Source organism: Nomascus leucogenys, chromosome 2, assembly GCF_006542625.1.
Source record: "Nomascus leucogenys isolate Asia chromosome 2, Asia_NLE_v1, whole genome shotgun sequence".
Taxonomy (NCBI): Eukaryota; Metazoa; Chordata; class Mammalia; order Primates; family Hylobatidae; genus Nomascus; species Nomascus leucogenys.
Window position 1 is genome coordinate 90,172,397 of NC_044382.1, and position 24,530 is coordinate 90,196,926.

The 24,530-nt window shown below is 40.0% G+C and overlaps 1 protein-coding gene across 1 annotated transcript in view; it reads right to left on the reverse strand.

Annotated features, from left to right (window-relative positions):
• ACOT12 (acyl-CoA thioesterase 12) overlaps positions 1–24,530 on the reverse strand; it is a 63,809-nt gene that overhangs the window by 18,181 nt on the left and 21,098 nt on the right. Inside the window, exons 3-5 of the mRNA XM_030823207.1 lie at positions 23,663–23,723; positions 15,510–15,611; positions 11,645–11,780 (exon numbers count right to left, since the gene is read on the reverse strand). Coding sequence (XP_030679067.1) covers positions 11,645–11,780; positions 15,510–15,611; positions 23,663–23,723 — 299 coding nt within the window. The remainder of the gene's footprint in view (positions 1–11,644; positions 11,781–15,509; positions 15,612–23,662; positions 23,724–24,530) is intronic.

Here is a 24,530-nt window from a genome sequence, read left to right on the forward strand (position 1 = left end):
CAGATCAGGACAGGAAGGGGCAGAAATGTTGGGGGTGATGGATATGTCATTATCTTGATTGTGGTGATGTTTTCAAAGGTGTAAACTTATGTCAAAACTTATCAAATTGTATGCTTTAAATATGGGCCATTCATTGTTTGTCAATTATACCACAATAAAGTTGTTAAAAATAAAGAATCTGAGCTACAAAGGACCAGAGACACCAGGAAGCTTGAAACACTACCTTCAGAATGGAAATGTGGCCTCCTGTGGAAACTGTTTGTAATGATTGCAGTCACAAGCAGGAAAGACACAATCTATTATACTTCTTCATGTCCTGCTCTCTTTTTTTTTTTTAAGACAGTCTCACTCTGTCATCCAGGCTGGAGTGCAGTGGTGTGATCTCAGCTCACTGCAACCTCAGCCTCCCAGGTTCAAGCAATTCTCCTGCCTCAGCCTCCCGAGTAGCTGAGATTGCAGGTGCATGCCACCACGCCTGGCTAATTTTTGTATTTTCAGTAGAGATGGTTTTCACCATGTTGGCCAGGCTGGTCTTGAACTCCTGACCTCAGGTGATCTGCCTGCCTCGGCCTCCCAAAGTGCTGGGAATACAGGTGTGAGCCACCGTGCCTAGCTTTCTGCTTCTTTTGAATCATATCTGCTCCATTTACTAACAAGTTGGTTTTTACTCTTAACAATGGAAAAATCATTTACTCTGGCTGCAAAGCAGTAAAATGTATTCAATTATGCTTTTTGCATCACGAAGTGAACCATCAGCTAGGTTTCCATCTCACACGCTATTGTTGGGGAGGAGGGGGAAAGGATTTACAAACTGGGGCACCATCCTGGCTGTACTGTCAGAGGCAGAGCTGAGCTTGCAGTGTGAGAGGGAAGACATGCCCAGCAACTCTTGGTGCTCTTGGCATAGTCACAGCTGGTGATCCAGAAGGGCAGTCATAGAAACCCTTAACTCCACTTCTTAATGTAATTTTGAGATTTATAATTAACTGATGATCTCTTTCATTTGTTCTTATTTCCAGTGATCGTTTCAGTCCCCAGCTTAAAACAAGTCAGTAGCTACCCATTGTTCTCGTATAAAACCCCAAATCCTTCCCATGGCCTGCAAGCCCTGCCTTCCTGGTCTGGCCTCACTCTCCCTCTCCCTTTGCTCCAGCCATGCTGGTCTTTTTTCACTTCTTCTGAGGAAGTATTATGTCCAGCAACAGGGCATTTGTCACATCCCTGCTGTCTAGGGCAGGGCAATCCCCCTGGCCACCACCACTTGTGTCTTCAATTTCACTCGTACTCTGTGGCCCCCCCTTGGTCATCACTTCCTCAGGGGAGACTTCTCTGACCTCCACAGCTCAGCCCCACCTTCAGGGTCTCTCTAAGGATCTTTCTTTCATGGCTATAGTTTTATGTTATTTGTGTGCCCTTTTATTATGTGACCCACTAGATCCTAAGCTTTTTGGTGCAGGGACTATGGATTTTAAAAATTCTCATATAATTCCTGAACATAGGTGCTCAATAAATATTTATTAAATGAAATGAATGAATAAACTTAGCTGATTTCCTTAACATTCATAGTCCTTACTGTCAACAGAATATTTTTAGGTAATAAAATAGTTGTACTGACACTTCTGTCTGCTGTTGATGAGAGTCCCCACTGGTCCCCATTTTTGCTTAGAAGTATCAGACACTCAACTATTTCCAGTTTGTTGGGTGTGGAAGAGTATCTCACGTTGGTTATAATTTGCATTTTCCTGATACTAATGAGTTCCAACATCTTTTTACATGTATATTAAGTATTCTTGTCACCTCTTCATGAAATATCTCTTTATATCATTTGCTTCAAATATTGCTTGTCTCATTTCTGGAGAATTTTTTTGCATGTTAGACATTTCTCTCCATTCTCCATGTCTTCTAACCTCCCTTACATATTTCTCATTTCTTTGTCTATCTGGCTGCATTCTAGTTAACTCTTTCAGATCTATCTTCCAGTTCCTTGTCTTATCTGCTGTTTCATTCATTCACTGAGTTTCAAATTTTAATTATTATATATTCTTTTTTATAGAAATTGTCTTGTTTCTTGCATTCTTAAACCTTCTAGGTTACTTTTTCTGTTGTTGTTGTTCTTGCATTATACTCTTGATACTCTTTTATTTCTTAAAACATATTAAGCCTCTTCATCTTACTTGATAAATTCATTATCTGCTGTCTTTGTGGGCCTTGTTCAGACTTTGTGGGGCCTGGTGTCACTTCTAGATCTTGATGCCTTGCTTTATTTCTATCTTTTATGATTTTTCACTAGGATCTCATATTGCTTGGATCTTTTTCTGTGGAAATTCTTGAGAGCTGGCTTTAAAGTCATTTCTTCACAAAGGAGCTGCATTTGCAGCTGCAGATCACCTGGGGTCCTACAACACAGCACCACTTTACACTAAAGTTTACTTGTTCTGTTTTAGCCCAGACAGGTCATGTGACTTCTGAGGATCCAAATCTGCATGAGGATGCACTTGTGATTGAATTCTCAAAGGGAGAGAATTTTTTTTCCCATTCCACCTAAGGCTAAGGCTCTCTGGAGGGTGAAATTTTTCTAGTTGACTCACTGAGGGAATCACCTTTTGGAGGTTCCAGCACCAAGGAAGGTTCCCTGATCCAACCTTCTCCCTCACATGGGCCCCTGGTTTTGTCTCCTGAGCCCAAGCAGGCCCATTACACACAAGCTGTATGTCCTCAGGCACCTGCTGGGTCCTCCAGAACAAATGCCAGCCCCAATGCTTCCTTGCACTGCGGCATTTGTGTTTTCTCACCATTTCTGGACTTCAAAGTTTTCTCTTATTTTTCTGCCTGCTGAGATGTGTTTGCAAAGATGTTTGTAAATATTTTTCCAGAAATTTTTGGTTTTACCCAACAATGAATCCACTATATTGCTAGAATCAAAATGGAATCACTTTCTAAAGTGATCTTTAAAAGAAATACACAATCTTAATCCGTTTCAATTTCTCTCTCTTTCTAAAATTGATTTTATTAGAAGATATTTTATACATATCCCAAACTAGTATTGATTGAGGTTGTTTTCAGGCTAATGTTGCTTATTCAAATGGTACATTTTTTTGTTTAAAATAAATTAATACAATTACCTGACTTCAAATTATGCTACAGAGCTGTAGTAAGCAAAACAGCCAGGCACTGGCATAAAAACAGACACCTAGACCAATGGAACAGAACTGGGAACCCAGAAACAGATTCACACACCCACAGTAAACTCATATTTGACAAAGGTGCCAAGAACTACATTGGGGAAAGACAATCTCTTCAATAAATGGTGCTGGGAAAACTGGATACTCATATGCAGAAGAATGAAACTAGACCACTATCTCTTACCATACACAAAAATCAAATCGAAATGGATTAAAGGCTTAAATCTAAGACCTCAAACTATAAAACCATTACAGGAAAACATCGGGGAAACTCTCCAGAACATTGGTCTGGACAAAAATTTATTGAGCAGTACCCCACAAGCACAGGTAACCAAAGGAAAAATCAACAAACGGAATCACATCAAGTTAAAAAGCATCTGCACAGCAAAGAAAACAATCAACAAAGTGAAGAGACAACCCACAGAATGGGAGAAAATATTTGAAAGCTATCCATCTGATAAGTGATTAATAACCAGAATATATAAGGAGCTTAAACAGCTCTATAGGAAAAAAATCTAATAATCTGATTAAAAAATGGGCCAAAGATTTGAATAGACATTTCTCAAAAGAAGACATGCAAATGGCAAACAGGCATATAAAAAGGTATCGACATCACTGATCATCAGAGAGATGCAAATCAAAACTACAATGAGATATCATCTCACCCCAGTTAAAATGCCTTTTATCCCAAAGACAGGCAATAACCAGTGCTGGTAAGGATGTGGAGAAAAGGGAACCTTCATACACTGTTGGTGGGAATGTAAATTAGTACAACCCCTATGAAGAACAGTTTGGAGGTTCCTCAAAAAACTAAAAACAGAACTACCATCAGATCCAGCAATCCCATTGCTGGCTATACACCCAAAAGAAAGGAAATCAGGATACTGAAGAGATATATACACTCCCATGTTTGTTGCAGCCCTGTTCACAATAGCTAAAATTTGGAAGCAACCTAAGTGTCTATCAACAGATGAATGAATAAAGAAAATGTAATACATATACACAACAGAATACTATTCAGGCATAAAAAAGAATGAGATCCTGTCATCCGCAACAACATGGATGGAACTGGAGATCATTATAAGTGAAAAAAGGCACAGAAAGACAAACATCACATGTTTTCACTTATTTGTGGGAGCTAAAAATCAAAACAATTGAACTCATGGAGGTAGCAGAGGCATGCTTATGAAAGGCTGGGAAGGGTAGTGGGAGGGTGGGGATGGTTAATGGGTACAAAAATATAGTTAGAAAGAATGAATAAGACCTAGTATTTGACAGCACAACAGGGTGACTACAGTCAATAATAATTTAATTATATATTTAAAAATAACGAGTATCATTGGATTGTTTGTCACACTTGAAGGAGTGGATACCCCATTTTACATGATGTGATTATTGCACATTCATATGCTTGTATCACAATATTTCATGTATCCCATAAATATATACACCTACTATGTACCCACAAAAATTGAAGTGTGTGTGATAGTGATGGTCTCTGAAGGTGGGAAGCCAGATGGTAGGCAGACTTACTTTTTAACTATATGCCTTTTTATGCGTTTTACATTTTTTACCCCGTGCATGTACTATCTCTTTAAAAATAGTTTTTAAATAATTATAAAATAAAAAATTAAGAGAAGGCCTTATGAGAGACATTGTAAAGACTCAAATATAAAGCAGCTCCCTTCTTTTCTGAGGGATAACTTTAAAGAGAAACCACATACTTCCTATGAAGACACATACAGTATATACTGAAACCTGTAGAGGGAGGTGCTAGGTGAGGTTATACGTGCACCAGCATCAGCTATGATACATATGCAGAAATACATTGAGTTAGATGACTTTGGTGCAGAAGTTTGCTTATTTGGAGTTAATTTACAACCAATGAAAAAATAAGGTTTTCCCAGGTTCAGAGAGCAATTCAGGCTCGCAGTTCTGGTTTGGGTTAAGTAAACAGAACTGACCCTTTCTGCTGGCTTTGAGTGATCAAGTTCAATACGTGTACTTTGGATGTTCTTAACGTACTGTGTCATCATCCTGCTTTGACAACTTTACATTCACTCTACACTTGTAGATCAGGAACTTTGACCTGAATTGAGGTCATGCTAGCCCTAGTTTTCTTTCTGCGTATCTAGAAAATTAACCATGATAATGCTCTTAAGATCTGGTTTTCTTACTCAAAAATTATAATTAAAATGCTTTCAAATTTTAAGTTTTTCCCCTATATGTCAAGCTTGCAAATAATGATCCAGTAGTATTTCTGAGATGTGCGTGCTTATACACATCCCAAAAATATCCTGCTTTTACAAAACTAATCTCATCTCTTTTCTTTTCTTCTGAAAGGATATGATCTGGATTCAATGTTCTGACTGTTCTAATAATATGCATTTTCATCATACAACATCTTGAAAAATATTCCAATCTTTTATGTTTGATATTTATAACCAACACAAACCCCTGGTTTCCTAAAAACATGGTACAAGAACAGAGATGATCTGGTTCTCTTCTTTTAGAACACACACCGTCCTGTCAAAAACCAACTCCATCAGATCTAAGGAGCAGCAGGTGGAGAAATCACACACTACACAGCAGCTTTAAATGTCAGAGTCTGGCTCTTACATTCTTTAAGATGAATTGCTTTTAAGTTCTCTGGCACCTTTGCTGGCATGGAAGTTAGTAAAATTTCCAAAAACAAAATCAGATCAATGGAATTAGGTTAAAAGTTGTTTTATGTAAAAGGATGTAGAATAATCTAAGTTAGGGCAGATTAAACAAAGCAGATGACAAAAGAAAACTTTGAAAAAATCCATAATTTGAAATTGAACTACGAACTAGACATATAGATGTAGATCTAATCTGGCCAACTTTGTAACACACTGAAACTCAAGTCAATTGCAATCGTTTTATCTCTATATTTGAATGACTGTCATGTGTGCCTGTTACTAGTTTAGACTATCTCCAGTACTCAAAGTAAGTGTTGTGCAGACAAATTGTCTGCTGCTGATTTCACTTATTAGTGCAATTTGTACAACACCAGAAGAAGCCAGTGCAGCCACCCATGTTTACCTGGCTCATGTTACCTTGAGGGGGGTGTGAAGACAGCTTCAGTCACCATCCTAACAACCCTTCCCAATAGACGAACCCTCGCAAGGGAGCTCAGGGTAGCAGAGATCCCCATTCCTCCAAGACAAAAACATGACAACAATTTCCCAGTGTCTAAAGTACAGATTTGACATGAATCATCTCTTTCTTTTATAATTAACTTCTTACTCAATAATTATTTTTATCAATTATCTCTTTTTTTTTTTTTTTGAGTCAGAATCTGGCTCTGTGGCCTAGGCCGGACTGCAGTGGTGCAGTTTCGGTTCACTGTAAACTCCACCTCTTGGGTTCAAGCAATTCTCTTGCCTCAGCCTCCCAAGTAGCTGGGATTATAGGAGTGCATCACCACGCCCGGCTAATTTTTGTAATTTTAGTAGAGACAGGGTTTCACCACGGTCTCGAACTGATCTCAAGTGATCCGCCTGCCTCGGCCTCCCAAAGTGCTGAGATTATAGGCATGAGCCACCGCCAAGCCTCATCAATCATCTTGATCAGCCTGGAACCATGACCAAATTTCTCCTAGCTTGAGAAACAATGCCCCTTTACTTTGAGGGTCTCCTGTAGCTCCAGGCTATTTCCTTCATCCTTTACAGCATAGCTCCTGTGAAGCATCTGTCTTTAACTGTTGGCTCTAATTCCTCCTGTGAAGGGGACCTCTCAAACAATAATAGAAATGACAGCACTTTCTGCATGCCTGACACTTTCTATATTAACTCATTTAATGCTCCCATAAACCCATTATGTAAGTACCTTTATTATTCCCATTTTACAGTTCTTGTTTTGTTTATTATTTACCTTGCCTCAGCAGGCTGAGAAAAGCAAGGTCAGAGGTTTTGGTTATAGACCTGTTACAGTACTATTCAGCATAACACAGAAGGAGATACTGTCATTTGCAACAACATGCATGGAACTGAGGTCATTATGTCAAGCAAAATAAGTAAGGCACAGAAAGACAAACATCACATGTACTTACCTATTTGTGGAATCTAAAAATAAAAACGATTGAACTCACAAAGATAGATTGCAGAAGGATGGTTCTGCAAAGTCAGAGGACTTGGTTACAGACTTGGATAAGAAAAGTACTGGATAAGAAAATAAAAAGAGCAGCTTTGTGCTGGGGCAACCACTGACTATAAGAGAAAGATGAGCCAATGCATAGGCCCAGCTCCTAGCAATTCGCCTTTAGGAGTAAGTCCGGTGGGAGGAGGTGGCTTTCTCCAGGGTGGATGGTTTGGGGTGAGTGGGCCGATGGAAGCCTCCTGCTTCCTGTAGGGCTGGGTCCAGAGGCCAGAGAGGAGCAAGCTCCACCTCGGATGGCTGGAGTGAAGGAAAACACCTTGAGAGAAGTGAGTTCCTGCTAAATGCTAGTGCTGTTGTGGGACACAATGCCTCAGTTTTCCACAAAAGCAAAGGCTCTGAACTAGCCAAGCTGCTCTAAGAGCTGCAACGGCCACTGTGTCCCTCACTGTCCACATGTCCTGCAACAGATGACACTCGGGCTGTCGGGGCCAGGAGGCTCGCAGCGCTACTTCCCTCCCCACCCCCTGCATCCTTGTACATGTGCTTCAAACAAGCCTGGTGATAGTAGTGTTTACTTTGGCCTGTGCATATGATATAAAGGTTATGGCAAACTGTCCCTCATCCCATTATTCCTCTAAGTAATTAAGGTCATCCAAGTGTCTCCCACACTTCTAACCCCACATTTGCCGATGTCACCAATGCCTTCCTGATTCCCAGTCCAGTAGACAGGTTTTATTCCTCACTTCCTGGAACGCAGTTGATCACTTACTATTTCTTCTTGTAACTCTGCTCCCTTGGTGTGTGACACTGCTCTCTCCAGCTCTCCCTGCACCCCTCTGATTAGTCCCTCCAGGTCTCCTTGGTAGGTTTATCTTTCTGGATCCTCTCTTAGATGCCTGTGCTTCGCAGGTTCTGTTCTTGGCCCAGCACCCTGTGGGCTGCAGGTTGTCTTCATATGAACTACTTCTCTAAGCAGTTTTCTCTCAGATAGAATCTCCCCAGCTGTGGTCTCTTCCTTTTGGATGTCCACAGGCACTTCAGACTCCATATGCCTAAAACTGAACTCATCATCTACCTCCTAAAAATTGCCCTTTCCTTCCCCTCAGATCCATGATCTCAGTTCATGGCACAACTGCTAACCAGCTGTTCCAAGCAGACACCCAGGAGTCAGCCTATGCTCCTTCTTCCTCGCCCTTCTCCCCACAGCCAATCAGTGACCCTGTTTTGTTGGCGTGATCTCATGTGTATTTTTAAACTCTTTCCCTCCTGTCTCTCCCCAGTATCGCTGCCTAGTTTAGGCACCCCTCGCCTCTCGCCTGGTCTCTCTCCCTCTAGCCAGAGTGACCATATTAAGTGCAAACCCAGTCATGCCCCAACCCTGCTCAAAATCCTTCAATGGCTCCCATCAAGAACAGAAGAAAGGCCAAGCTTCTCAGCATGGCCCCGGGAGCCTCCAAGACACAATCCTACCTTCTTCCTCTCCCGCCTCCCTCTACTTTGCATTTTCTCTCTAGCAATACTCTTGTGTTGGTGGCTTCCCAGCACACAGTGTGCTGGTTCATGCCTCCGTGCCTTCACCCTCACTGCTACCCACTTCCTCGCCTTCCCAACTTTCTTCTCATAGCCCCTCCTGCAGTGAGTCTCTCATGAACCCCCAAGGGCCCTTCCTCTGGGCTCCCACATTACTTAGAGTCTACAGCTCTCTATTCACTTACTATATTATTTAGAAACTATTAACATGTCTGTCTCCAGCACTAAACTACAAGTTTCTCAAGAACAAAGACCCTGCATTTTTCATGTTTATACCTCTAGTGGCAAACAGTTTCCTGGCACATGACAGGCGTTTCATACAGAATTGTTGGAAAGAGCTACCAGTCAGTGTGTTAGTCTTTCCTTTCTGCTGAGAGGGAAGGAGTCCTTCCACTTACATGACTATCAATGATTTTATCCACAATCACACACACACACTCCATCTAGCATGCACCGGGGCACGCCGGCCAGCACCTCACGCATCACAGGGTCACCCTCTCCCTCGTGGGCAGCAGCTTGATCTAGAGAGTTCCGGGTAAAAGGATGGAGAATGACCTTGAGACATGTGATTCAGATGAGGAATGACTTGGAGAGTGTGGAAGCAGGTCTTGCAAGAGTCTCTGGATGAATATGCACAGATTTCAAAAGAACTGCTTTTTGCCAGGCTTGGTGACTCACGCCTGTAATCCCAGCACTTTGGGAGGCCAAGGCGGGCAGATCTAAGGTCAGGAGTTCAAGACCAGCCTGGCCAACAGTTGAAACCTCGTCTCTACTAAAAATACAAAAATTAGCTGGACGTGGTGGCGCATGCCTGTAGTCTCAGCTACTCTGGAGGCTGAGGCAGGAGAATCGTGTGAACCTGGGAGGCAGAGGTTGCAATGAGCTGAGATTACACCACTGCACTCTAGCCTGGGCGACAGAGTAAGACCCCATCTCAAAAAAAAAAAAAAAAAAAAAAAAAGAACTGTATTTCGACATTGTCAATCAGACTTCTGGTTGTTTAGTGGCTTATTTCTACTTTCTCCTTATGAACTCAGGTAGCGTAATTTCAATGAGGACAGAAAGCTTTTTTAAAAGACATAACTGCAGAAAGGAAGACCAGTGAAACTAGGGGAACTGCATATACTTACTAAAAACTGTGTTAAATGCTTGAGTTTTCCTAAGATGTCCTAAGAGATTTACTTGTCATGCACAGTATGGGTTTGCTCACTAGCAAGTATTTTATCTGTCATTTCATTTCTTCCTTGGGATTTTAGGGATGAGGAGACAGCAGGGTTTTGTTTTTTATTAATGGTTGTCTCATCTGCCTCAGGGTTGTTCTCTTGGTTCAGCTATTTCATTACTTGAGCAAAATGCATTTGAAATGTATTTTGGTACAAGACCAGCTTTACAAATGGAGACTTGCTCTTCTTAACACCGTCATTTAATGATGAAGTCTTCATTTCCTTAAAAATAACTTGGTCTGGGCTGGGCACAGTGGCTCATATCTGTAATCCCAGCACTTCGGGAGGCCGAGGCAGGCGGATCACCTGAGATTGGGAGTTTGAGATCAGCCTGGCCAACATGGTGAAACCTGGTCTCTACTAAAAATACAAAATTAGCTGGGCATGGTGGCAGGTGCCTGTAATCCCAGCTACTTGGGAGGCTGAGGCAGGAGAATTGCTTGAACCTGGGAGGCAGAGGTTGCAGTGAGCTGAGTTCGCACCATTGCATTCCAGCCTGGGCAACAGGAGCGAAACTCTGTCTCAAAGAAAAATCCAAGAAAACAAACAAAGTTGGTAATGGATATTGTCCTTTGAAAGGTCAGCAATGAGTAGAAACCTTTGAAAAATCTCTTTTTCAACCTGGAAGTCTTCTGTGGGGTGGTCCCGGGATATTACCAGGGGCAGAATAAAGGCTCTGCACTTCTGCCACACCGGCTGCTACCTCTCTCTTTCCTCTAGCCTTTCCATGCACTCTTTCTCCTTCTCTTTTGACTTCCTTATTCTGACATGTTCTTGTCCTCTCCTTTCCTTCCTCTTCTTCCTGTGCCTTCCTTTGGAGCCAAGGGGTGCTGAACCTTCTGCCCTCCTGGCAGTGGTCAGCTTGTGGGGCCTGGGTGGGCTCACTCCACTTCCTCCCCTCCCTCATTGTGCTCTCCACTGGCATCCCCTGGGGCTTCAGAAGATGGGGTCAGACAAAAAGAAAGGGCAGAGGAGGGGCAAGGGTGGGGCTCTGCCTTTCCTCACCAGTCTGGCTCCAGGAGGCATCAAAGAGCCCAGGGAATCACTGCCAGAGAACTAAGGAAGTGTGGCTCATAAAACACAGGGTGATTGTGGAAAGCACCAGGCAACAAGAGCAGGATCTTATAGCCTCTGCTCATATCCCATATGATCTTTAGCAAGTTTCTTTCCTGCTCAGAGTTGCAGCTTTCTGCTCTGTTGAGATTACATGCAGCTCCTATGAAACCGTGGACAAGAAACTGCTTAGTAAGCCATGAAGCACCGTGTCAATGTATAGCATTGTCATCAACCCTTCATTCAGCCATCATTCGTGAACGCATGCTTACTAATGACTGCCTGGTCCCTGTCACCCTTTTTCCCCATCTCCTCTCCTGGAGATCTTCCAATTTAAAGAGGCCTTAGGTGTCAGCAGTTACATTCTCAGTGGCCAGGCCCTTCCTTCTCCAGCCACCGGGTTTGTTGGAAAAGATACCTAGTGTCATCAGGACTGAATGGTAATAATAAGGTGATAATAAGTGTGCTCTAAGAAAAGACTCCTTTCCCTGTCACAGTCATAGAATTAAAGTTCTTATAAGTGGATTTACTGACCATCAAACTTGCTACTTTCCTTCATTAAATTGTTAAAGGTATCTTCATGTTGTAATCGAACTTTCCTTCTCTCAGCAGCCAGATTATGTTCCACATGATCTTGTTCAGTTAGAAGTGTGACTGGTTTTAAATGAATCTAGAGAAAGAAAAGCATTTATCTTTTATTGCCTTGTTAAATTATAAAAGCACAGCATGAATTTTGCAAAAACAAATGATATGCTACATGGTTTTCTAACTCAAGTAAATAGAGCTTTTATGAGTGTTTTTACTAAACATGTTATGACTAAATTTTTTCTTAAATTATTTTTAAACTAAAAAAACAACATAGGCTTAATTATTTCTTCATGCAATAAGATATGTGCTTTAAAAAGTTCACTCTATTAATTTTCCCTGATTTTAAAATTTTTCAACAGAACTACAAAATAGGAAATTATTCAAATCGATCAATGAGGAGAGGGACTTTGACTCCACTGAAATCTAAACGTTTCCTATCTTTTGCAAAATTAAGAAAGCAAAGAGAGGGAATAAAGAAGTTCTAGAGAAAGCTATCTTATACCATGAGGTATTCCCAATTTGGAAATTTCATTACATGGTGAAAACATTATCTAATAAGCAAAACAAAAGAATAAATATGTGGGAATAAAGCTTTCACCAACTTCCAGAAACCTGGAAATATGAGGCAACAGAACCAAGAGCTCAAATTCTTACATAAGTGCCCTCTGCTGACCCTGTGTATAGAAGGATGGGTCACCTTGAAGCTGGACTGGGGTAGCTCCATGCTTATTTCCAAGATACTCAAAGTCTGGTACCGACCCTTGGCCAAGATAAGGATGAAATAAGTTAGTGATCCCTGGGTGTGGTGGCTCACACCTGTAATCCCAGCACTTTGCGGGGCTGAGGCAGGTGAATCACTTGAGGTCAGGTGTTCAAGATTATAGGTGTGAGCCACTGCACCTGGCCAACATGGTGAAACACTGTCTCTACTAAAAATACAAAAAGTAACCGGGTATGGTGGAGCACACCTGTAATCCCAGCTACTTAGGAGGCTGAGGCACAAGAATCGCTTGAACCCAGGAGAAGGAGGTCTTGCAGTGAGCCAAGATCATGCCACTGCACTCCAGCCTGGGAGACAGAGTGAGACTCCATCTCAAAAAAAAAAAAAAAAAAAGGAAGAAAAAAGAAATAAGCTGATGATTTATAATATGCTGCTTAAAGTCCAAAACTCCCCTGGACTACCTTGTGGAATTTGGTTAGGAATGTGTAGATTGATGGCATGCACTGGTTTAACTCCTTTTTTTTTTTTTTTTTTTTCTGAAACAGGGTCTCACTCTGTTGCCCAGGCTGGAGCACGGTAGTGTAATCATAGCTTCCTGTGACCTCAAACTCTTGGGCTCAAGGGATCCTCTCAGTAGGACTGCAGGCAAACGTCACTATGCCTGGCTAATTTTTTTTATATTTATTTTTTGTAGAGATGAGGGCTCACCATATTGCCCAGGCTGGTCTCAAACTTCTGGCCTCAAGCAATCCTTCCTTCTCAGCCTCCCAAAGCACTGGGATTATAAGTGTGAGCCACTGCACCCAGCCTGATTTAACAATTTTTATAGTGTTGTTTAAGTTGTGTGACTAGCAGGGTATACAAGACTGCTTGGTAAACTTGTGTGTTGGTTCTCCTGAAACCAAGATACCTCGCATATGTTTTGGTGATTTCTATTCCGTAGAAGTACATCTTGTGTGACTAAGGCCCCTGCAGCATGGCTGTGCCTGGAGACCTCGACCCTCTCTGAGGCTGGCCTGTGCTTGCTTTCTCCTGCCGCACCATCTGCTTTAGCTTAGTAAGGCTTTGCATGAGTGTACCCTGTGGAGTCTTGCAAGTCCCTTCAATGATCTGGCCTGTGCAATTGTTGAACTAAGTCTGGTTAATCATTGCCAATTTCTTTTTTATTTTTTAATTAGCCTACATTATGCTTTGAACCAACTTCATCCTAAAATAAACTCACTGTGAGCAGAGATTCAAGTAGTCCTATGGGTTCAAACCAAACCACTGATTTTTTCATGGGTCTCTTTGTGATGAGCTACTGAACCAGCATATTAGCAACTAGGAAATAAGTTAGTCTGGAAAGGTGCTTTATAACTAAGGTTATCTGAACCAACCAATTATGCTAGCACCATAATGGACCTGACTTTCCACTTTCAGAAACCAGTTCTCCAGTCTCAAGAGAGATTGGACTGAAGTGTGACTATTATATTCTCTTTTTTTTTTGAGACGGAGTTTTGCTCTTGTTGCCCAGGTTGGAGTGCAATGGCGTGATCTCGGCTCACCGCAACCTTTGCCTCTCAGGTTCAAGTGATTCTCCTGCCTCAGCTTCCCAAGTAGCTGGGATTATAGGCATGCACCACCACACCCAGTTATTTTTTGTATTTTTCGTTGAGAGGGGGTTTCTCCATGTTGGCCAGGCTGGTCTTGAACTCCTGACCTCAGGTGATCCTCCCGCCTCGGCCTCCCAAATTGCTGGGATTACAGGCATGAGCCACCATGCTCGGCCGACTATTATATTCTTATTCCACACATCCATGAAGTTGGAGTGATAAGTCTGAGGCTGGAGGGGGAATATGACGGTCTTCCTCTGCTGCCCCATGCAAAGGAATGGGATTGCAAGGTGTATTCCTTTGTCACTTGCGCTCAGATACGGGCACCTGCACCCATCCCATATTCTCTCATTTCCAAGAGTCTGGAGATTTGTGGTGATGTCAGGAAAAACAGAATGGTTGGGAAGACTATCTCAGTGTCTCAGATTTTAGTGAACACAGGCTCCGTGGGATGTTTTGGCAAAGTACAGATTCCAAGATTCCACACTAGTGATTCTAATTTAGTAGGTCCATGATATGGCCCAGAAAACTGCATTTTAAAAAACAGAATTAGCTGGTATGAACTTCCATTTGAAAAATAACACCCTTGGGCAATATGAATTTGCCTTGCAACGTGTTTAATGTTAGACTGAGAGCGGAGGCCAGACTCCATAGCTCACACCTCAGAACTTTGGGAGGTCAAGGTGGAGGGATCACCTGTGGTCAGGAGTTTGAGACTAACCTGACCAACATGACTCCTCCTTGCGTCAGAGCAGAGCTAGGAGAAGCCACTGTGTTTAGCTCTGGGATGGTCCTTGGAGTGAAAGACTCATATTCCAGATTGAATTATCACAGTGTTTAGACTAAATGGGACCCTCCTCCAGGCACCCTGACACTGAAAAAAAAAATGCCAAGAAATTATAAGGAGCAAATCTCCAGCAGCTTCCAGATGAGTGGATCTGGGTCGTGGCCAGGCAGCCGGCTAGGCACGCTCATCAGGCCAAAGTATCACTTCGGAGGGTGTTTTCACCCCACATGCCCAGAAGCTTATTTTGAAACTTCAATAACTCAGCAATGTTGACAATTTTCCTTCAGGTATTAACAATGGTTAATCTATAACATGCAACTGCTTGCTAACTTGCTCTTGCTTTTTTAAAAAAAGATTTTATTTTAACTCAATTTTGAGTTATATGACCACAAATGAAAAGCGCTAAACCAGTAGGCAGTATTTTAAAGAAACTGATATGCCTTTCAGATCATTTAAAACGATGTGTATTTTTTTTGTATTTTACAAACTTTCTATATCATCTTTTCTCTAAGGTACTTTTCTGTAAAGTTCCTGTTCCTCTGATGTTGCCACAGAATGATAACTTTTGCAATAAATATTGGTGAATAACAAATCTTGGGAAAGTATATCTCATGGAAAGAAGAAATGTCATTTTTTTCTATAACATTCTGATGCAATTGTTACTATGTCCCTGAATTACATGCTAGATACATCTTCACATACAAAATTTACCTTTTCTTTTCCAACTGGTTTGGCTACAAATGTGGAGAAAGCCACACTCACAAGCTTCTCAATGCCAGTGAGCATATCCTGTACCATGACCTTGATACAGATCTAAAATGAAAAAAAAAAGATTAATAAATACACTCTTGGCCATCCAGAAACAGTTCAGATTTCAGCATTCAAAATTTAGTCATATGTATGCACCATTACCTTCTTTCATTTTAAAAATGAAACCAGAATTTTAATTTATTTTTAAGCAATAGAATTCTTTCAGTGATGTTCTATAACATTGGACAATTAACTTTTTTCTGATTATAAAAATTATTTATTTACCATGTAAAATTTATGGAATCTGACTATCCAGAGTATATATTATCAGTAATCCCATCACCCAGAGATAATAATTATTAAATTTTATGTGACTTTTCTTCTAGCTTTTTCTATTTATATATCATATATGATATGTAATATCATATATGATATATAATATATACACATACATGATATCACATAATACATACACATATATAATATCATATTACATAATATATACATACATTTTATATTACATACATATGACATGAAATATGTGTGTGTATATATGCATGTGTATATAAAATTATTGTAATGTATTTACAGTTTTATGTTCTAATTTTTTGTTTGTTTGTTTTGAGACGGAGTCTTGCTCTGTCACCAGGCTGGAGTGCAGTGGCACGATCTTGGCTCACTGCAACCTCCACCTCCCGGGTTCAAGCAATTCTCCTGCCTCAGCCTCCGAAGTATCTGGGACTACAGGCACGCGGCACTACACCCAGCTAATTTTTTGTATTTTTAGTAGAGACAAGATTTCACCATGTTGGCCAGGATGGTCTCGATCTCTTGACCTCATGATCCACCCACCTGGGCCTCCCAAAGTGCTGGGATTACAGGGGTGAGCCACTGCATCTTGCCTGTTCCAATTTTTAAAAATTTGGCATTATATGAAAGCTCTTTTAAATTTCATGATTACTAAATATGCTGTTGAAAACAAGATATTGGTGTCTGCCTTATAAAACCACTAGAGAGATGTACCATAACTTTTTTTAGCCTTTATTCTCAGAGATTTTTTTTCCTTTTTTTAAATATCTCTAGGCAGCATAGTCTCAGAGTATCATAACCAAGCTAACATGGACAGAATTGCATCATGTATTTACAGCTTTGTTTCTGTGATTAATTTTTCAGGAGTAATAAGAAGGTAGCTGAGACACTTTATGTTGATACCAAAATGGGCTAGATTTCCCCCTGTGTGAAGAGTTCTGAAGCTTGGTCCTCAGGATTGCACTTTGCAGAAGTGTCGGTAAACTCAGGGACTTGTCTTTAGATTCTGGCTAATAAACCTTTTCCCTACATATTTCAGATGAGTAATACTATCTTCTGAAAATAATGAGCTATCTCAGGCACAGCTCAGCACTAGGTTATCAACAATAAAGAATATCCGTATCTGTATCTTTACCATGTACACCATGTAAAAAGAATAATCAATAATCTATGACTCGTTTTAAGTCACTCAACTCATAAATGAAAATTAGTATTTACATGGTAAATCCTAAATTAACCGGATGGTGATTAGCCAAAATTAAACTATCTATTCCCAACTCTCAACCCTCAATCCCATGAAGCTTTCTGCTTTTAGAGAAATGGACAAATGAAAAATAAAATAAAATAAAATATCTAACAGTAAAAACAAAGCAACAATTCTGGAGTGTTAAAATAAGTTCTAACCACTGTCTTCTACTAGAAGAGTTAACTTAGTTATATGTGATAACCAAATGTTTCAAAAACATATGCCAGGGAGAATTTCACTGTGCTATAAGAGATTAGGTAAGATTGGAATTACATCCTGTGAAAACAACTAGAAAACTGGACAAAATATAGGAAGCATCTATTTTCACACCTACGAAAATAGGCAACACAGGACTGTGATCCCCAAGTCGGGAAAAACAATGAGAGGAGCACTGCATTCCCAGGTTCTCAGGCTGAAGGTAATTTACAGTTAGGTTAGAGAAGGAAAACCTAACTCTGCTGAATTGAATGGAGCTAAAATTTGTGGGGTAGAGTACCAGAGAAGGAAGCTAAAAAAAAAAAGAAAGAATTCCAGAAATATGCCTGTGAGTCTTTGGGTTGATACTAACTGGACCATATACAGGGTGAAACCCCAGACAAGAACAGCTTCTGAGGAACAAGCAATTCCTGGGAAACTGTAACATGGACAATTCCAAGAACTCACACACAGCTGGGGATCTTTCGAGTTCTCTCCAGCCAGATTTCACTGAATATAGGACACCTTCATAGACATAACAGAAGATCCCAACTTAGAAGAGGGGCTAAAGTAGCCCTAATGTAGAGTATTCTAAATCTTCCATAGAAGAGTTTAAAACATACATTTAAAGGCTCAAACCAATCTGCAAGTAACAACATCTTCCTGCCAGGGAAAGTCTGACACTGCTTTTTAAAGAAATATAACAAAAGCCAGCACTAAACAATATAAAATTCACAATGTTCAGCATCGAGTAAAAAATATTAGATGCAAGAAAATTATTAGGTGAAAGGTAATATAAATAAAACAACAGATAACAAATGATGGAATAACAACAAAGGATATTAAAACAACAATTAAATATAGGCACCATGAACTCAGAGATTTGGAACAGGAGTCAGCAACATCTTCTTAAAGGATAAGGCCAGATAGTAAATATTTTAAGTTTTGTGGTCACATGGACTCTGTTGCCACTACTCAACTCTGTCAATGTACTGTGACAGCAACACAGACAAAACATAGATGAATGGGTATAGCCGTGCTCCAAAAAATTTTTCTTCATAAAAACAGGTCTATAGGCCATAGTTTGCTGACTCCTAATATAGAGAAAAAGACGAAAATAATGAGGAAAGAATGGAAAATATGAAAAAATCAAAGTGGGACTTTCTAAGATAAAAAAATACATCTGAAATAAAAAACAAACCAGATAAGATTAACAGCAGTTTAGTTAATGCAGGGGAAAAAGTCAGTGAAGCTAAAGATGACAAAAGAAGCTACACAGAATGTAGCATGAAGAGAAAGGAAGACTGAAAGAAAAAAAAAGGAACAGTATCAGTGACCCGTGGAACACTAACAAGAAGTCTATCTAAAGTCCAAAAGGAGAGAGAGCACAAAAGATAGGAAAAAAGCTTGAAGATAAAATAGCTGAAAAAATCCACATTTCTTAGAAACTATAAATCCATAGATCCAGTAGCTCAAAAAACCCAAGCCATACCATAATTTACATAATTCTGCTGCCAGGCTAGAATTCTATACCTACTGAATATGAACATCTTTTAAATATGAAGATGAAACAAAGACATTTTTACACGAACAAAAGCTGAAAAAGAAATGCTAAAGGAATATCTTCAGACAGAAGGAAAATGACACTAGGGAGAAATCTGGAGATACACAATACACAAAAGAATAAAGAACACCAGAAATGGCAAATATGTGGGTATATATATATAAAATACTTCTTTTCCTTTCTATTCTTTTTAAAAGATGATTGACTGTTTAAAACATAAATAATAACTATGTATTGTAGGGTTTACCTCCTACACATGTGCATGTAAAAGGCATGACAATAATGGCACAAAGGCTGGGACATGGGAAGGGAAGTGTGTATACTGTTATAAGGTTATTACACTATACTCAGAGGGATATTATATTATTGAAGGTAGTCTCAGATAAGTTAAGTAGTCATATTGCAAACCTGAGAAAAACACTAAAACCAAAACAAATATGTATAGTTAAAACACCAACAGTGGAGATAAAATGGATTACTAAAAATTACTCTGCTCTAAAAAATGCAGGAAAAGATGGGGACAGGAAGAAACAAAGAACAGATGGAAGAAATAGAAGACAAACAGCCAGATGACAGATTTCAACTCTACTATATAGATAATCAAATGTAAATAGTTTAAACACTCCAGGTAGAAGGCAGAGATTGTTAGAATAAATAAAAAAATAGCATCCAAATATATTCTGTTTATAAGAAACCCACTTACATATACAAAAAGACAGATTAAAAGAAAAATGATAGGGAAAAAAACACTAAACCAAAGAAAGCTTGTCTGGCTAAATTAATACCAGACAATGTAGATTTCAAAACAAAAAGCGGAGATAAAAAGGTAAACTTCATAATGATAAAAGGGTCACAACATCAGGAAGAGTTAAGAATCCTGGCAGGGCATGGTGGCTCACGCCTGTAATCCCAGCACTTTGGGAGGCCAAGGTGAATGGATCACCTGAGGTCAGGAGTTCAAGACCAGCCTGGCCAACATGGTGAAACCCCGTCTCTACTAAAAATACAAAAATTAGCTGGGTGTGGTGGTGCACACCTGTAATCCCAGCTGTTTGAGAGGCTGAGCCAAGAGAATTGCTTGAATCCAGGAGGTGGAGCTTGCAGGGAGCCAAGATCACACCACCGCACTACAGCCTGGGAGACAGTTCAAGACTCCATCTAAAAAAAATAATAATAATAATAATAGAGAAGACTTGAACAATGCTATGAACCGAGTTAGGCTAATTGACATCTGCAGAATACTTCATTGATTATAAGCAACACATTCTTTTCAAGCACATATAGAACATTCACCAAAATAGTCCATATTTTGGGTTATTAAAAAAGTCTAAATAAATTTAAAATAATTGAAATTATACAAATTATGTTCTTTCTCTGCAAAGGAATTAAATTAGAAATCAAAAACACAAAGATAAATCTGGAAAAATCATCAGAGATTTGGAAATTAAACAACACACATCTAGACAGACTAGAGGTCAGGGAAGAATTTACAAGAACAAAAGGACATATTCTGATGCAGGTAAAGCTATACGTCAAAGAAAATTTTACGATCTTAAATGCTTATATTTGAAAAAAAGAAAAGTTTAATCAATTTCCCAAGATTCTACCTTAAGATACTAGAAAAAGAAAGGCAAATTAAACCCAAAATTAATAGAATGAGAATAATATAATAGCCAATAGCAGAAATCAAATATATTATGCTAAGTAAAATAAACTAGACACAAAAGATTATATATAGTATATATAATATAAGATATTATATAAATATTTATATAATATAAGATAGTATATATAAGATATTTATATAATATAAATATTTATATAATATAAGATATTATATAAATATATAGATATAATAAAAGATTATATCTACTATATCATTCCATTTATACAAAATACAGTAAAGGGCAAAAAAAAAAAAAAGGGTACTGACCTGAAGTAAATGAGTGGTTGTCAGAAGCTGGGGTCTGAGGGAGCTGATTGCAAAGAGGCATAAGGGGACTTCACATAGTGAGGGGAATGTTGTATATTACAGTGGTGGTGATCCAACTGTATAACTTTGTCAAAACTCAGCAAAATGTATAATTAAAATGGGAGAATTTTAAAGTTGTAAATTATATCTCAATAAAACTGATTTTTAAAGACATATTCTAAGGACAAAAAAAAAACCTCACCCTCATATAATGTGCTCTTAGTGCAAATGAGACAATATCATCTATTAATAGTAATGCATCACACACCTTCCAGAGGGGGGAAGAGGGAAGAGACTGATCGATAGAGTCTGAGAATTCCCTGGAAGTGGGTTTGGCATAGAGTAGAGTTCCTGCTTGCTTTGGATTCAGGGAGAAGTCAGTCATGTATTTCTGCTTGCTTTGGATTCAGGGAGAAGTCAGTCATTTATTTCTGCTCAGCAAATTAGCAGAGGGCTGGCCTCAGTTGTGGCAGGGAACTGAAATTGAACAGCATGACGCTAAAGGACATGTCCAGTTTGAAAAAGTAAAAATAAAAATGTTTAGCTGGCATCTAGGTTTAGGGAAAAAAAATCCAAGAAATTTCTACCAGGTGGTAGAAAGTATGACAAAATTTAGAGGCTGCCTGGTCATGATTTGCAGAGGATGAAAGAAAACAAAATTCTGCATGGTGGATCGGGCCTGGAAAGTCAGTGGAGGCTAGGGTTTACCTTCCCTAGCATCAGAAATCTGTGGTTTCAAACTCACTGGGTTTTATTTTTGTTTTCTTAGCTTTTAGATAAGCCTCCTTTAGAAATTCTAGCCTGTCTCAGGGAAGAGGAGGTAAAGGAGAAATGAAAACGAGCTTTTATCTATATTTGGACTGTCTATTAGGAGAATGTGTGGCCCTCAGGAGACAGGCCAAGCCCAGAGGCTCCTGTGTGCAAAGGCTAAGAGCCCCGCAGTTGAATAAACAGTGTCCAGAAACACCATTCGCTGACAGAGCTTGTTTTTTCATGAGCATTTCCTTTCTGCTTTCTTCAAGTGCTTTGTATTCTGTTTATTTGGATACTGCTAAAAAGTGACCACATCAGCCGGGCGCAGTGGCTCACGCCTGTGCTCAATCCTAGCACTTTGGGAGGCCGAGGTGGGCAGATCATGAGGTCAGAAGATTGAGATCATCCTGGCCAACATGGGTGAAACCCCATCTCTACTAAAAATACAAAAATTAGTGGTGGCATGCGCCTGTAATCCCAGCTACTCGGGAGGCTGAGGCAGGAGAATCACTTGAACCCGGGAGGTGGAGGTTGCAGTGAGCCGAGATCTTGCCATTGCCCTCCAGCCTGGCAACAGAGTGAGACTCTGTCTCAAAAACAAAAACAAAAACAAAAAAAAAAAGAAAGTGACCACATCCGGGTAAAGCCATCACCAAGGGCATGGTTACTGTCAAAACAGTTGTTATAGTTGAACTGTGTTCCGCCTTCCAAATTCTTATGTCCTAACCCCCAGTACCTTAGAATGTAAATGTGGAAATAGTGCTGTTGCAGATGTAATTAGTTAAGATGAGGCCAGACTGCGGTGGGGCAGGCCCCTAATCCAATATGTTGATATCTTTATAAAAAGGGGAAATTTGGAAGCAGACACCCACACAAGGAGAACACATGTGAAGATGAAGGCAGAGATCGGGTGATGCAGTGGAAGCCAAGAAATACCAAAGACTACAGGCAGCCATGGGAGGATAGGAGAGCGGCATGAACAGATTATCCCTCCAGCCCTCAGAGAAACCATCCTTGCCCATATTTTGATGTAGGACTTCTAGCTCCCAGAACTGTGGGACAATACTTTTCTGTGTTTAGGTCACCCAGTCTGTGGTGCTTTGTTACGGCAGCCCTAGCAAACGAATACAAGCTCTTCCATGTCTTCATGCCCAGAGATCGAAGGGACTGATCCTGAGCAACCTGGAAGGTGCAATATGAGATCCAGCAACTCCTTTCCTGCTAATTTTACCTGAATAGAGATCTCAAGAGCCCCCGAGAATCCAGTATTCACAATGGTAAAGAAAATAAAATCAAGTGGATGCAGAAGAAAAATCTTCTAAATTTACCTTCTTACTAAAGTCCAGTTATCCTGCTTTTCAAAAACTAGTTAATCATGGGACTAGTTTCTATCAGAGGGTGAGGGGATGGAGAACAAATAGAATTAGAATAATAGTAGAGTCAGCATAATTAAGAAATAAAATCCATACTTTATAAAGAATTAAGACTGTCCTTTTCTCTTGCAGGTTTACTTTCTGTATATCCTTCTATGTAGAAATAGTGTATTGTATCATGTTGAAATGTGTTGGGTTTTTTTGTTGTTGTTGTTGTTTCTTAAGAGACAAAGTCTTGCTATGTCACCCAGGCTGGCGTGTAGTGGTACAATCATAGCTCATTGTAGCCTCAAACTCCTGGGCTCAAGCAATCCTCCCACCTCAGTTTCCTAAGTACCCAGGGCTACAGGCACCTACCACTGTGCTGGCTAATTTTTTTTTTCTCCTTAAAGATTGGGTCTTGCTATGTTGCCCAGGCTGGTATGGAACTCCTGGCCTCAAGTGATCCTCCTTTCTCAGCCTCCCAAAGTGCTGGGATTATAGGTGTGAGCTACCATGCCTGGCCATGTTGAATTTTAGCTGGGAAACAGTGGAAACATCCGCTGCTTATTATTTACCTGTGACCTAACTACACATTCCAGAGCCTTCTGAAATAGAGAATCTCATTAACTCCAAATATTAGTCTAAGCCTCCTGCTCTACCCTTTGTAAACAATGAAGAAGTGGGCACCAACAGGCAGACGTTTGAAAAGGTGCCTCTTACCTCCATGCTTGTGCTGAATGCTCTAGTAACTTTTGCTTTGATGGTTATAACTTGTCCAACTCTAGGGAAAAACAAACAAAAAAACCTCAGTAGTTTTAGCACATTTCATTTCAGATCAGACTTCAAGATTACTTAAATGCATGCCATAAAGCAGTTCCACCTTATGCTGATAATGTTCATGCACGGGAAATTCAGGTTAATGATAATGGAAAAAGACAACACTTAAAAACAAAGGCCGATTACTGTAAACCACACTTATGGTGTTAGCGGACCACCAATATTTAAACAGAAAAGAGCCTTTGCAGAGATAGTGTGCGACATGACTCCAAATCTGCAACACATACTGACTATACAGCAGCTGTTTCCCCAAGAGAAGTTAAGGAAAATACACCAGCAAATCTATACAGCTGATATTTATTTTTGAATGTTGGTTAATGCATAAATGGACAAATACAAAAAAAGGCAAGCAAGCAAACTGATCAGCTTCAGTAGGTTTGTATGGGCCCTCAATGATGCTAGGTGGTCTGCTCACTTCCTACTATTATTGAAACTTCGATCGTGTAACCTGAAGTTGTTCCAAAACTTTTGTGTTCAGGCCTTTCAGTCAGCTCTAATCCCTTCCCCTTAGCAGAAGGTAAGAGGTTACCCAGTAGAAGCCCCCTGGATTTTTCTTCCTTAACTTCAAAGTTAAACTGCATTTGCACCTTTCTCTTTGCTCTTCTGTTTCAGGGAAAGTGGGATCTCTCGAGACCTAATCTCTTTCTTTACCTGTGCCATTGGTCCCATCCTCCAGTGGCCCTGTCCCCTCCCTCGTTGGCTCTGCTTCATCAGCTCTGTCCTCTTTTCTGTCTTCAATCTCTGCCTCTTC